Source organism: Serinus canaria, chromosome 13 (assembly GCF_022539315.1).
Source record: "Serinus canaria isolate serCan28SL12 chromosome 13, serCan2020, whole genome shotgun sequence".
NCBI classification, from domain to species: Eukaryota; Metazoa; Chordata; class Aves; order Passeriformes; family Fringillidae; genus Serinus; species Serinus canaria.
This window is the reverse complement of record NC_066327.1, coordinates 6,283,519-6,299,140: the sequence shown is the minus strand read 5'-3', so window position 1 is coordinate 6,299,140 and position 15,622 is coordinate 6,283,519. Positions and strand designations below refer to the sequence as shown.

General features: G+C 40.9%; 1 protein-coding gene across 1 annotated transcript; it reads left to right on the top strand.

Moving 5' to 3' along the window:
• The first annotated feature begins 81 nt into the window (after positions 1 to 81).
• Positions 82 to 14,357, top strand: HMMR (hyaluronan mediated motility receptor). Its single transcript, XM_050979762.1, has 18 exons — positions 82 to 177; positions 603 to 701; positions 1,289 to 1,365; positions 2,190 to 2,270; positions 2,983 to 3,171; positions 3,408 to 3,494; positions 3,763 to 3,863; positions 4,934 to 5,008; positions 5,142 to 5,320; positions 6,103 to 6,251; positions 6,543 to 6,757; positions 7,356 to 7,472; positions 8,258 to 8,416; positions 9,563 to 9,715; positions 9,828 to 9,927; positions 10,176 to 10,352; positions 10,839 to 11,001; positions 11,614 to 14,357. Exons 1-18 carry the CDS (start codon positions 123 to 125, stop codon positions 11,631 to 11,633), a joined length of 2,196 nt encoding a protein of 731 aa, XP_050835719.1. The 5' UTR covers positions 82 to 122; the 3' UTR covers positions 11,634 to 14,357.
• The last annotated feature ends 1,265 nt before the right edge of the window (positions 14,358 to 15,622 follow it).

Below are 15,622 nucleotides of genomic sequence, written 5' to 3'. Positions count from 1 at the left end.
GCCCCGCGCCGGGCATCCCGATTGGCCGAAGCGGGCGGGGAGGCGGCAGCTGATTGGCTGGCCGGAGCGAGCCGCGGCCGTTGGCTCCTTTGAACGCCGGGCCGCGGGGACCCAGCGCCGTCATGGCCTCCGCGCGCGCGCCGCTCCGCCGCCCCCTGCACCGCGATGGCAGCGCTGGTACGTGAGGAGAGGGCACGGGGGGAGCGGGGGGCCCCTCCTGTGAGGGACAGCCCGTAGCGCGGTGCCTGAGAGCTTTCTGGCTTCTCGCAGGGGTCCCCTTCTAAGGCAGAAGGTCCCGACTTCATGTGTAGCCCTGCCATGTTTATCTACGCCTGGCATGCCGAGTACAGCCGGGAGCGTAGTAACTAGAGCGGTGCCAAGCCTCGCTGGCCTCTGGTTCCGTAGTACAGCGCTGTAAGAGGAGCATGCAGAGCTTGTCGCGGCTGAGGTACTGCTAGCGAGAGCGTTTGTTGATGTACGAGCATCTCACAGTGAGGTTTTGGCTGTGGATTTACCCTAGATGTGTTATCAGTCTTTCTGAAGCTATAAACCCTGTCATTGCCCTTCATTGTTTTCTGCTGTTCTGAAAATCTCATTTTTAGCACGTACCCCCCTGCAAGGATCTCGTAACGTTAAGCCATCAGGTGGAGTGGGAAGTTTGCTGTCCTCTGAAGAATGCCAAGGGGTTGGGAAACAGAAGAGTAAGTAAAAATTGCACAGAACACCATGATAAAATATCTTTAGATGCTACAATTGTTATTGCTGTTACTGCTCTGCTGCTCAGAAATTGGTTTCTGTTGCAGAGACTCACTGCCTACCTTCCAGCCTAAAGGAGCAGCTGTAAAAACATCTGTTGGAATCTACCAAAAATAGCTTTATATGTAATTTCTAGTAATTAGGGGGGGGGGGAGCCTGTGGAGGTCTAATAAGCTACTTATTAACCTAGGGTTTAGAGATATTTTCATGCATATTTAATATCTAAAGCATCCTCAGTTCAAAACTGACAGTATGGATCTGGATCATGGCAGGGACACTTCACAGAAGTGGAAATATCAAAATTGTCTGTCACTTAGTAGTCTCTAAATTTTGTCAAGTACCCAGATGACCAGTATTGAACTGGCTGATTGCAGTAAAAAAAGCAACTGGTATTGAGTTGTGAAGTTGATAGTCTAACAACCAGGTGTCTTTTGTACACAGTCAATTGACCTCATGTAGTTTGGTTGCATTTGCCTCACTGTGTGCATGCACACCCTCTTTCTTCACCATTCTCTTCTACTTCCTTCTGTAGGTGAGACAAATCTGAGCAGTGAGAAGACTGCACCCACCCCACTAACTGCAAGGAGACTCACATCTCTTGGATCAACAGTAAGACTCTGCTGTGGTGTCTGTAGCACTGTTAAATCCCAACTAAATCTCTGTGACTGCTTAAATAATGCAGCTTCTTCATAAAACTGTCATTAATCTACCCAAGTGAACTGTGGAACGTGTTGTTGCATCTGTGCTCCTTAAGACCTAATCAGGAAAAATGAAATTGCTGCATCCTTGGGAATCATGTGATAATTAACTTGGTACTACAGAGCATCTTGTTCTATTTGGTGCTACACTTCTGGGATTTTTTTTTTTTCCTCTTGTTCACCATGTAATTATAGTTTTAAGGCTTCCTTTTTAAGGAAATGGTGTTCTTGCTCTCATGGGCTGGGCAAGGCACAGTGAAAACCTGGTGCTGAAAGAAACAGGGACAGGATGGTACTGCATGTGCAGGTTCTCAGTGTCCTTTGCAAGCATATGGATTTCTATATTAATGGCTTAACAGGCTGAAAAATGATAGCCCTGACATGCTAATTGGGTTCATGAGTATTGATGATGTAGGGTGAAATTCTGCAAACAAACCTGAAGTGAAGATAATAAAATGTTTTTATGGAGCTTAGGGGTGCTCAAGTCTCCAACTTGGTTAATCTTCCTGTCCCTGTGGTTTTGTGCTGTCCTCTCAGAGTAATGCTTTGGAGAAAGTACAAGGGTAATCCCCATCCTAACCTGGTACTTTTCTGCCCTGTCTGGGAGAGACAAAGGTTTGCTCTTTATCTGGTGTGTATCTTTGTGGTATTGTCTATATGTGGCACCCACTCTTGTATTTAATTGTGTTCAGCTACTATGAAGCTAGATATTTCTAATGCATCTCTCTTCCAAAGCCAGGTAATGGGATTGTGAAGACTAAAAAAGATGTTCTGCTTCTGAAAGAGAAAAAGAAACAGAAGGCACTGGAGAAGGAGGTATGAATCCATGGTCTGAGTGAAAACCTGTCATGTCTCCTCCCATTTAAAATGATAAAAAATACTAGCTGGTAGAATTGGCCTCTTTTGCATCAGACAACATACAGGTAGTTTACAAACAGCTTTGTGCAGAAGAAGGATTATCAGTTATTATGCATGTACAAAGCTCATGGAATTGCATTCATTCCTGCTGGTTGTGAACAACTGTTCTGTCAGTCTTTTTAAAAACAGAACTAAGTTCTCTGTTGGCTACCCCAAAAAGGTTCTGTTTTGTTGAACAATCTCTAGCTAAATTTTTTTGCTCGCTACTTGTCATACTTTTAATGCTTAGGAGGCACCCTGAACCATATCAATACACTTTGTTGTGCTAATTGGTGCCTTGTGTTTCAGATGTCATGTTCTGCCTTTTTGTGTCCCACAGACAGAAAGGAGAGTTGGCTTCTGTTGCCCATTAAATGTATGACTTTTAAAATGTATTCCAATTTTAACGTTTTGTACTGGCTTGGAAGCATAAAATAAGTCAGATGAAATATTGGTATTATATGGTGTGTAATAATGGGGAATTGTGGAGCTTCTGTTATTTCCTTCCTGTGAGTGAGAGTTGCAGATACATGTTCTGAATGGCAGTAAATACAGCTTGGATACCCATGGCTGTGGTTTACTTGGTTAAATTAATGGTAGTAGGAAATTAAGAAAATACCTCTTGTTTTAGATTCGTGCATTAGTGAGAGAACGTGGAGAGCAGGATAAAAAACTTCGTGCTCTGGATGAAGATCTTGTAAAGATGGAAGCAAAGCTGAGTGCTGCAGTTCAGGAGAAAACCTCTCTTTCAGCAAATGTTGCATGCCTGAAGAAACAGCTGCTGGAGTTAACAAGAAGCAATGAGCTACTCAAGTCAAAGGTATTCAGACAAATAACTGCATCTTTGCTTTGCCTTTTCTGTTCTTGAGCTTCCTGTGCAAGAGGAAGCTTTACTTGCTGATCAGCAGGTGTTTTGATGTAAAGCATGTCTGCTTTGGGATCTTGTGCCCTCCTGTCTAAACACAGAGTGGGAGGGGAACACTTGGAAAGGATTGTGTGGGCAGCAATTCATACAAAGGAATTACATTTGGTGGTTTTATCTTCTTTTCTAACAAGCTGTCTGAAGATGGTGTGCAGAAGAAAATGAGCAGCTTGTGCATGGAGTTGATGAAGCTCAGAAATATGAGGGATGCTAAGGAAAAGGTATGACCATTTGTACAGGCCAGTAATTCTGAACTGCTCAGGAATAAAGCCAGTGATCCTCAGTGTAGTTTGGAGCTCTTGGTGGTAGTTGTTTAACAAGTGGCTGATATGTTTACAGAGGGATACTTGGAATCACATTTAGCATACTAGCTGGTGCTATCATTAAACAGGAGTGATGATTGAGTTTTATTTCACTGCTGTCTCTCACAGCGCCCCTTTATTTAATAAATTTCATTTTCATGTTAATATGATGTATTTTTTTTTTCAGACTGCACTGGCAAAGCAGGAAAACATGGAAATGAAGCTGCAGGAAGTGCAAAGGAATCTAGAGCATTCAAAAGGAAAAGTAGCACAGTTACAAGAAAAATTGTAAGTGCTAGGAAGGGAATTAGATTATATGATTTGACCTGGCTGTGTTTCCATGCTTGTCCTTTGTAGTAACCAAAATCAAGGCTGTCTCCCTGCTGAGAAGGAACAGGCATTATCAGTGTTTGGAATAAATACAATGGAGTGAAGTTCTAATAACTGCTGTGGTTTGATAAAACAACCACTAGAAACGTTGTTTCTGTAGTGTATCTAGCCTTTTTCAAGATACAAAGTGTATCATGTCAAGCCTTTGTCTTCCAGTCTGGTATGGGTGGGGTGTTCTTGGGTATGGGGTGGGGAGAGAAGACCCATGTCTTAGGCAAAGAATTGTTGATCAGGTTGGAGGAGGACATTTGTATGGATGGGCTGTTTCTGACCCTTTAGACTACTATGTCAGGAATAAGCAAGAATAGAGAAGCATTAGAGCAGGAGCTGAAATCCCACTTCAGCAGACATTTGGCTTGGATTTCATGAACACATTCACATTCTCCTGAGAAGTGCACTGAAGAGCCATTGTGGTGCCTTCAGAGCTGCTTTGGTGTTGACATGTGCTCTGACGAAAGGCAACTGCAGAGTCTCTTGATTTCAGCAGCTCTAGGTAGATGGGGAGTGGGTTCTATCTTAGCACTCTCTCTTCTGCCCAAAAAATGTCTTGTTCTGCACAGGAACAGTGCACTAACATGCAGCCTGTTGCTGAGGATAGTGACCTGGGATGAACTTCCAGGCTGTGTTCCATGTCAGGTTGGCACAATTGGCGCTGCAGCTCAAACTTGGCTGTGAAGATACACAAATGTAATAACGCAGATAGTGCAGGTCACAAAGGGAGGAGATGCTGCTTTGCTAAAAAAGCTGCATGATGTTAATGCATCATTATGTTTTTGGCATATTGCTTGTGGCAAAATGTGGCTTTAGCATCTTTACTACTATGAGAAGACTATCTGGAAAAGGTGGTAGAATCACCTCTTAGAGCCATTATCAGGTTTTGAGCCAAACTGGGAGATGAAAAGTATGTGTTACCACTTAACTCTGGATTTTTTTAAAGTGCATCTGTCATAAAAACTGTCTGGTTTTAGGTCTGCTACTGAGAGAGAGAAAGTTGAAGAAAAGTCTGACACTGAAAAACTCTTGGAATATATTACAGAGCTCAGGTAACAACAAATTGTTCTCAAGAAGGCAGTTGTCCTCTTGAAAACTGACAATCCTAAGCATTTTCCCTTGTTTTGATGTGTAAGCTTACAAGCAATACTTAGTGGTAACAAGTGCCTGAATTTTCGTCTACAGTAGTGTAGCAGAAACAGCAGAGAAGTACAAACTAGAAGTTGCCCAGATGGAGGAGACACTGAGTAAGAAAGACCAAGATATTGAGATCCTGAGGAATACCCTCAAAGCAAAAGAGGAGGAGTCATGTAAACTGACGAAAGAACTGAATGAGAGGTGTCAACTGCTTCAACAAGAGAAAGGTAATTGTGAGTTCTTGTACACTGCTCTATATGTGGGATCACTCACATATCTTAAAGCACCTCAAATAGGTGTTTTCTAAAATGTCAATTTAGACTGGTTTGTTCTAAATGAGAAGTCAAGTCTGTGAGCTCCAGCTAGAAACATCAAGGCATGTTTTTTAACAACAGGGAAATGACTCTACTTGTGATATCTGTTAAGTCTGAATTGGTGTTTCCATGGAGGGTAACTTGGGTGTGTAGTATACAATAGAAATTGTACAAGGGCTTTAATCTGAAAGGTGAACACTAAGATCTTGTTCCTTACTCTTCACTGAGAAGCAGTGTAATATTGTGTGAATTCACTGCTAGCAGCTTGTTCACAGATTCACTGAGGTGTTGGCAATGTGGCAAGGATCCTTCTTCACCTCCTTACTCTTTCTCTCCCAACTCTAGCAGCTCTGCAATCTGAGACATGTACTCACTTTTCTGTACCAGCTGCCTTCTGTGTGCTAGTTTGTGGAAGAAGCTTTGGGAACCTCATGTAGTTGCTTTCCCTGCCCTACTGCTCTTCTGGTGGAGGCTAATTGCTTGGTCCAAACACTCCTGCTGTTAACATGTTTTTAAAGTGGTATACCCTGAGCCAGTTTTGAGGAGTTTCCAGATGGGTTGTAGTTAGGGATTTGTTTCCCTAGTTAGACAAGGGAAAAACTAAGTTAGAATTGAAGTATTATGATTAATATATATAGTAGCTATTTGAAGATGGAAAAAGGAATTTTTGTTTTATCGACATTTTTTCTATGCAGAGAAAGAGTTGTCTGAGGCCAAAGGACAGTTCCTGAGTATGAGTGCTGAAATAGAAGACCTGAAAACAAAAATTGATTTGGTGGAACAAGAACACCAAAAACTCATTCAGAAACATGAGGAGGTCATCTCTCAGCTGCAGCAAGAGAAGGTAAATACAGCCTATTAATTAATCTAAAAATAGATTGTAATCCCAAGGAGTGGCACTAAAAATTGTTGTTTGCACATGAGATGTGCATTCCACAGATAAAATTATCATTAATATGGCAGAGTGGGTACTGGCCTGCATTAGCTTGTGTGATCTAATAGGTCTAAGAACCATTCGTGGTGGGATGGGGGTTTTGGTTTTTCCCATAGATTTGAAACTTAAACATGGAAAAGTAACCCTTAACTCCCCATGAAGTACTGGTAGTTTTAAAATCTGTCGTATTCTGACATGCAGGAGTCATCTGCATCAATGCAGCAGAAGTTACTAGAGTTTGAAGATGAAGTAACAAGTGAGAGACGTTTTCTGGAAGAAGAACTGAATGGTACCATGAAGGAGCTGAATAAATTGCATGCAAAGGAGAAGAAAGCTGAAAAGTTGGTGAAGCGACTGGAACAAGAAATCAAATCTCGAGGTCTTGAACTCACACAGATGGAAGAAGAGTTGAAAGGGTTTGTGAAAGGAACTTTGATTCAAGCTTTGAAAAGAAAAATGTTAAATTAGTAGTGTAAGCTTCTGAGCCCAATTCAGGTTTTGGAGACCTGAGCAGATCTGAAGTTATTTCTTGCTGATTGTTGATTACTGATAGTGATGAGATCTCATCACTAGCACTAGTAACTTCAGTCAGTATCAATAGTAATTTGAGTCAGTTTTACATTGTTGTAATTTAAAACAAAAAAAACAGTTGGGGTTTGCTTGAAAGGCTGGTGTTGTAGTGCTGTGACCTTGCTGTGCTGGCTAAGACCTGTGCATATTGTACTGGCTATTTCTGTCCTGGAGAAGGCTATGACAAATATTTTCAAGCCAGTTATTTCTTGTTTAAGTTTACTATTAGTCTTCAGTCTATTCTATAGCTCCCTTGGAAAATAAAGGGAGGGGGAATCCTTAGTAACACCTGTTGTGGAGATTGTGCTTTAGCATGTGAGAATTACTGGTTTGTCACAATTAATTGATTGCTGCAGCTTCCAGCTTTCTATAACTGATAGCAGCATTTGGTGACGTGTTCACACGCGCTTCTCTCCAGAGTGCAATGCTGAATTTTTATTTCAGGAAGAATGCAGAGTTGGAGCAAATCAAGGCAGTACATAGCAGTGCTGTATTGAAAATCCAGGAAGAGCACAGCAGTACACTTCAAGAACTTGAAAAGACTATTGCTGACTTTGAAAGGTATTTATGTTTTAGTAATGTATAGGACAAGCATTATGTCTAAGATGACAATAAAATGTACTGTTCACTTATGTGCTACATGTGAGTGTTGGCATTGCATTTGAGCAGAAAATTTTGTGATGGTGTTTGGTGGCATTAAGAATTCATTTCTTGAGTACTAGGCAAGTATAGTGACACAGTATCACTATCTAGTTCAGGAATTTGGGTATTTCTTCTTCCAAAATAGGAGTTCAGGAGTCTTCAATCACAAAGATTTGTAACTAGCGATGGTGTTCTTGGCATTGAAATATCTTGCAAAAAGACTTAAATACACTCAAAATTTAACTGAATTGAAAGTAATTTCCTGCAGTTACTGCACTTATTTTACCTCAAGATATTCAGGTTTGGAAAGAAGATAAGAAGTGATACTGTTATTACTAGGAATGTGTGTCAGCCATGAAGGATCCTGTGGGATATTTGCCAATGCCAGCTACAGACAGTAGGTGCTATGCTGGTTAAAATAAGCTTCAGAGTAGGTCCTTTATGGTTAAAAAAACCTACAAAATATAGTAATAGCTGTATCACAGCATTTGTCATAGTTTTACTGCTTATGGCTTTATGGAGCTGTGGTGTGGTTTCTTTCTTTATTCTGGATTTATCAGTGCCTGTGCACTGCCGTATCTTCAGGTTAGAAAATCTTTGGTACTTGCTAACACAAGCTTGTGTCTCTCTTGTAAGGTGTGAACATTTCAGTTGGTATTTTGCCTGAAGTAAAAAGGTTCTTCTCCTTTGTACTGTAATACCAGCTACAAGAAAACATCAGCTGAAGAAATTTTCAGTTTTAAACTGGAGAATTCCTCTCTGCGAGAAGAAGTCGCCAACCTGAAAAAAGCAGGCCAAGAGAATCTGCAGTTGCTTCAGGAAGCAGAATACACTAAAAACAAAGCAAATGAAGAATGTGCAAGGTACTACACAGATCAACTTTTCCTTAAGCTAAAGAATGCAAACTGAGGCTTTGCCTTTCTAACTAGAATCTCATGTGATGTTCTAAAGATCAGATCAGTATTTGGTGTAAGCTGAAGTTTCTTGCTTTTCCCACTGCAAAAGGCTGAAAATACTGGCAGACAAAATTTATTAAGCTTTCTATGCATTAGGAAACTGGTCTGCCCAATCAGTTATTTTGATTTTTGTTTATATATGAAACATAAAGGAAAAGGAAAATACTTGAATGAAATATGTAGGAATGGTGTCTGTTTCAGAAATACCAGTTACAGTGACTGCTTGGCAAATGAGCTCCCCAGGGGTGACAAGCAAATACTTAATGCAGAACTCACTCTCTGCCACTCCAGTCTGAATGATGTCACCTCAAATTCTGCTCACAAGCAGATGCCAATTAATCATCCATGAGTTGCCACACTGTGATGATATAAAGTGAGGTCCTCTCTCTGCCTAATATGAGGCATCACAGTGCAGCTGATGAGAAATAACACCCACAGTTGTGTTAGGCCAGTAGCTGAGGACATGCTTCTGATTTTAACAGCAGTTTAGTGATCCATGTTCTCTATGGTTCTGTGCTGGTTGAGATGCTGCCCTTTATTTCCTCCCACCTGCTTATAGTCTCCAGTGTTCATTAGAGCTGGTAAAAGTAAAACTGAAGAGCTGTTTCCTGGCTGAGGTGGCAGGGAAGGGATGGAGCAAACAGCTGGGCCTGAAGAGGGATCAGTACTTTAAGGTGTAGGGTTTTTGAAATCTTCCATACATCCACACTGAACAGTCTTGATTAGTTGCTGCTTGAGCAAATCTCTCCATGTCAAGCCTAACTACTAAAATGTCCCTGCTAAAAGCTGTTGGCATTGAGCAACCTTAAATGAGCAACATGATCTTTGCTTCATAAGGACTGCTTGGATCCTTATGGGAAAAGGTAAAAATGTTCATCTTAAACTTAATTGCCTTCTGAATTACTGTTTACTTTGTGGCACTTTTTGTGTAAGCCTTTATTTCAGTTCTACTAACAGCTTTTCAACTATGGTTACTTGTGGGTTTTACATTTAGTGTAGTGGAAAAAAAGTAAAAATCAAGTGCTCATTAAGAAATGATGGTATCTTTCTCAGGATGCTTTTAGAAGTCCAGACCAAGCTTGCGCTAAAAGAAGCAGAAACTGAGAGAACAAAAGAGTCTTACCTTGCACAAATCTCCAAACTTCAGGGAAAACTTGAGGAGCAAACTCAAGACCTGAAAAGAGAACTTGAAGCAGAAAGATCCAGGTGAGTTCCTCAAACTTAAGCTGCATATAATGGCACAGCCAAGTGCTATTTTTGGGAAGAAGTGCTGAGGGCTAACAAAGAACATACCAAAACTCTGCTTCTTGCTTTTTAGAAAAAGCGTAAGTGAAGATGTGACCTCTAACTTAAAGGAAGAGATAAAGACCTGGCGTAAACTGTATGAAGACTTGCATAACAAAGTTAAGCCTTTTCAGGTGTGTTGTGAAGTAGGTGTTTGTTAGTATCTGCTGGCATAAGACTTTTGCTCTTGGCTCAAGTTCTACTCTTGAGAAGTAAATATGCTGCTTCCCATTCTAAGACATTTCTTCTGCAGTGGTTTCCTAAGTTAGTATCCAACCAGCCATCCATTCCCTTTACCAAACTCATCTTCCATAGTAGATTTCAGTTCAGTAACAAGCTATGCTTAGGTGTTAAGTTTTTAAGATATTCAAATGTATTTCAGCAACAACTAGATGCTTTTGAAGCAGAGAAGAATGCTCTCCTGGAGGAGCACGGGGCAGCCCAAGAAGAACTGAATAAACTGAGTAATGCATATGCTAAACTACTTGGCCACCAGAACATGAAGCAAAAAATCAAGCATGTTATGAAGCTGAAGGAAGACAATGCCCACCTGAAGCAGGTTTGTGAAATGAAAAATGAGAAATCTTCAAGTTACTAATGTGGTTGATGCCTTTGTTATTCTAAATATTTATAGACTAGTCCTGCAAGCTACTGATTTCTTAGTTTTTGAATTCCTTGTACAAAGTAGATTACAGTAAATCACCAGCATCCAGAAATGCCAAGAGTTTTATTTTTGACTGAACTTACAACATACAGAGGGATCAGCAGTACAAATAACCACCTTTACTCTTAGCTTGGTTGGCTTTTCTTACCTCTTTTTGGGGTCCTAGACTTAATAACCTATTTGCTGAAAGTTTGACTCCCATACTGCTTGTTGGTGTTACACATGCTGCTGGTTTCTCTATGCCTGTATGTTTGGGTTGGGTTTTAATGCCTCCAGTAATTGTCTATATGTTTAGCATAAGGCAAAATGGCTCCCTCAGTAATTGATGGAGCAGACTCTTCTCATGTTCTTCATCCAACTTCCAAGTCTTGTTTTGCCTAGGATGTCTCAAAGCTGCGTGCATTGCTTGCCAAGGAAAAGCAAACCAGCAGGCGGCTTCAGGAGCAGCTGTGTGCAGTACAGGGCATCAAGCATTTTGATCCTTCCAAAGCTTTCCAGCATGATAGCAAGGAAAATATTCCTCCAAAAACACCTTTAAAAGAAGGTAAGTGTGAGATTGATGTGGCCTTTGTACCTCTTAAGCTTAACCAAAGAAGGTATGAGAGCCTTGCATAGTCTGCTCCATCTGAGGGAGGTGAGTGGCGTCTCTTGTTCCACAGCAGATGTTGGAGGCTGCCATCAATGGGGCACTTCCAGGGTAGTTTCCAGCCCAGATCCCTACAGCCTGGCAGGAATAGGTGGTGTGCCAGGTCAGACAGCAGAACCATTTTCTTTCTGTCACCAACTCAGATGTTTCTGCTGATGAGGTTGCAGGAAGTGTCTCCTGCAGATGCCATGGGGTACAAGTAGCTCAGCTAGATCCCTCTGCACCCTGTTTTTTTACCTATCTGGCAGGACCTTACACCACTGTAGGTGTCAAGGTAAGGTCTGCAGATAAATGTGGAGTGGAGGAACAGGTGGAGAGAACATGGGGGCACACCAAGGGAAGCAGGGTGGGGGGAGAGTTTCATTTTAGTGTCTGCTACAGGGTCTGAAATCCTGGCTTGCCTGCAAGGTTGAGTGTAGGGCCTTCTGCCCCCCAGGAGACCAGAAATTACTTCATGTGGTGGGAGGACTAGGTGAAAAACTCCAACTTAGTAACATTTTTCCATTGCAGGTAATAAAAACAAAATTTGAGGTCTTCTTGGTATCAAGAAAATAAATCACCCATAAATTTGTTTGCTCCAGGAGACTTCAACAGATTGCTTCTTCAAGGTGAACTTGGATGCTGTATATAATACAAATCAGTAGGAGCCCTAGAGAAATGATGTGAGATTATATATTTTAAGAAAAACTATGTTTTATTGAGAAGCAACAGGTGACAGCACGTTCCTGACTGCTGGTAACATCATTACAGGCATGAACTCTGAAAAGTGTTCACTGTTGGACTTTTTGGGTATGCTGAGGCTGCTTAGTTAGGTTTTGAACAGAGCATTTTAACTTTGGAAAAGGAGAATAAGCACTGGAGATTAAGATTACAAATTAAATCGGATTTCATGTGAGTTTTGGTTTTATATGTTTTCAATATGGTTTTGTTGCATCTATCCAGTGTATGCAATTCTATGATAAATTAATTTTGCTGCTTATAGCTGCTTTGCTACCAATGGCAGCAGTACTGCCAAGAGGCCTTTTTACTTCTGTGGCCTACACACTGTAGAACCTGAGTAGAGATGGGGCTGTACACTTAATTTTGGTATTCTACAGGATCTATATTCAGTATATATGAACTTGTAACTCTGGGGCTAGGTCTTGCAGCTATTGATCTTCAGAAGAGCATTTGCAGGTTCAAGTCAAATTGACTGCATTTATCTAAGTGTTTGTGTACTGTGACTAAGATTAGTGTCTTAAGAGCAATGCTGTGTCCACTGAACTCTTGAACTGCCATAAAATCTTTGTAGGCAGCTGTTGTAGGTGATCAGTGCTCCAGTGACAGGGAATAACAACAGAACTTCTCTCACTTGGCTGGGGGGACACCAGAGCTCACATGCATTGTACAGACTGGAACTTGGACAATGGGGAAAGAATCTGTTAAGCTGCATTGAAAATTAAGAACGTTTTAGCACAATAAAAATTTTAAATTAAAGAATTTGTCCATTTCCTTTGCAAACAGGTATAAACCCCAAAATTACATTGTAGTGGGATTCATCTAATGTTGTTTTTTCTAGTCTTGTCTTCAAAACAAAGCCCCATGTCAGTCTTGCCTCAAAAACTACATATTCTCTAGTCTTAGGGAAATGATTTAGCTGAACTGTACCAAACATGGAAGCTGCACTTCTCTTATTTCTCTTAATATAAATATAAATACTGAGTTTAAGTCCAAGGTGGAACTGTGGTTTTGTGTGTTTGTGCAGGTATCTTACACAGAGGTGCTGCAGAGGCAGTACTCAAAGCTTAGGTGGTAGAATTTATTTGCATTTACGCTGACATCATGAGTTTACAGAGACTTCATAATTCCTAAGAAATTATATACAAAAAATGCACATTAAGGAAAGAAGTTGCTAGATGCTTTCTTTTAATGTTATCTTTGTGTATTTGCTGGATTACTTGATCCTTTGAAGACTGAAGATAAGGATTAGATGCAGGTGCTTTAATTAAGAAAGCACTTGGTATTCAGCCTGATTTGTTGAGAGATTTTGATAAAGAAGTGGCTAGAAGTATTTTATACTGGGGTTCTCTCCTTGTGGAGAGAAGTTGGGAGAGAAGCAGAGGTGGAAGTCTAGGGGAAGTTGAGGACTTTTTGCCTACTTCAGTCTAGGAGGCTTTTTTGCTTTCACGCACTATGAAATAAGTATTAAAAACTGAAACCTTGACGTTTGTAGCTCAACTGACATTAGTATTCACTGCAGGAATCCATTACTTTGATGTTGTGGAAGATTATTTTAATTGAAAAATCCAGCATTTCACACAAATCTCTGATCATTTGTCATACTGTGTTGTAGCAAGAGCTGGGCTGTGCTCAGTTGAAATGTAACATGAAGAGCTCCTGGAATTCTCAACCTGCCTGACCTAATTAGAGCCCTCCTCTTGTTTGCCATAAAAGACAAACTGTCTAAGACTCAGTGCCAGTGCTTTGAATGGATCTCATGCACACAATGGCTGTGCTTGCTCACACTGGCTGTTATGGGGTAAAAATTTAAGCTCCTACTGAGCTGCTTAAATGGCACCACTGGGACCAGACCAAAAGCTTAAGAGGAATCAGAGCCACACGTGATGCAGGGTTTGGGTGTGTGTGTTGGTTTCAAAGGTCAGCAGAGCCAGTGCTGCTTGCAGTCCATGTGCTCTCTGCAGGCACAGCAGACAAAGGGACAAGTGCACAGCTGAACTGCAATCATTTCCCAGGCTGCTAATTCCCCCTGTGCTTTGGCAGTGCCTGAAATGCTGCTGGAAATGGAGCAGGTAAGGCTCTGCATATTCGCATTAACAGGTTGCTACCACACTTTGGTTACAAAATCAAGGGAAAAATAAATGGGGAGGAGAGAGGGAAACCTAATTATGCTGTAGTCTCTGTGAATTACAGTCTGAAATGTTCATTTAATGAGGGGTCCGTTTAATCACCCAGGGATGCATAATGCTAAGTGACTGTGATCTAGACAACAATACAATTCTTACTGTAAAATCTCAGTGTTTCACCCAGTGGATGTAACCATAATAAGGAAATGGAAAGTATAGGTAGAACACTACAGAACTTGAGGTAGATATTTGAGGAAAAAAATAGATTTATATATAATGAAAATACAGAAACTGAATCTAATTTAACTTAATCTGGTGACAAAGATGGTAAGATTTTTTACAGGCTGATTTGATGGTTGTAGCTTGAGATTTCAGTGTTCATGCTTTTGCTGTTTTTCTCTTGCTCTGAGCCCAGAAAACAAAATTTTTATTTCACTATCATGGTTTTTGTTAAAATGCACAGAGAGCTCTTCCAAGCTGTGCTGGGAGGAGATGGTGTGACATCAGGTGTACTTGCCTCCATGGTGCTAAACAGTTTGGTGTTTCTTTGTAGTTTCTTCCTGAGTTGAAATTATGAATTACTGATGTTTTGAAATAGAATTCTAAGGTTAATGGAAGAAAACTAAATGTCAATAGTTTGTTATAGAGGAAAAAAAGGCATCTGTATTCCATGAAAGCAGAAACTGGCTGAAGTGGTTTAATTTATGTATATACATATTTTTGTACTTTAAACATTAGCTGTTTGTCATAAAGGTAATTGACAACATTGTGTAAAATATTGACAATATTCTGTAAAATTTCTGTAAAATCAAATCTGTATGATTTGATTAAATTTTGGTAGACTTTTCTGGTTTTTCTTTGAGTACTACCAGTTAAAACTACTTTAATGAAGTCAGTTGAAATAAATCCATTGGCATAGATACAAGTGTGAAGTAGCTACAGTGAGTTGTGGCCAGTAATTTCTATGCATCTATCTATTTTCAGTTACCTTGCTTAAAAATAATTTCTTGCCAGGTACAGTCTCTGCCTTTGTGGGTCAGAAATGGTACAGTAACACCTGGTATACAGTATCCTGTTACCTTCAAAACTTTGTATTGAAAAAGAAATCCCTTTTGTCACCTGGCAAGCATGTAATGATACATTCAGGATCAGTACTTGTAAACAGTGATTACTGTCAAAAACAACCCCCCTTCTCTGTGAGATTTACCAGTTGCTTTTGCATCAAACTCTGGGTAAAGGCAATTGAAAATGCTTTTCTCCACTCTAAAATGAGGAATTAACTGATTTTTAGTGAATATATAAATTCACTATAAATGACAGACCTATGTGCAGGATTATCTGGTCTCTCGCTCTAATTCTGAAGTTTCCCTTTGTTTTTTACAAGTGAGAACTCCCAACAGAAAGTTCCCAGTTTGATTAGGGGAGGTGTGGTCAGATGTTACAACACAACGCCCCACGTGCTCAGTGCAGTGACTTTTGTTAATGTTTAGACCACCAGGAGCACGGGACGCGGAGCGGCCCTGCAGGGGCCCCCGGAGCACAGGCCCCACTTCCATCGTTCTCGCCCGAGGCCAGCAGCGTTGGGGTGGCCGTGGCGTGTTGCCGCGGCTGGATGGCGGGGCGGTGCGGGGCTGGCTGAGTGCACGGACGGCTCCACGGTCCCACGGTCCCTCCGA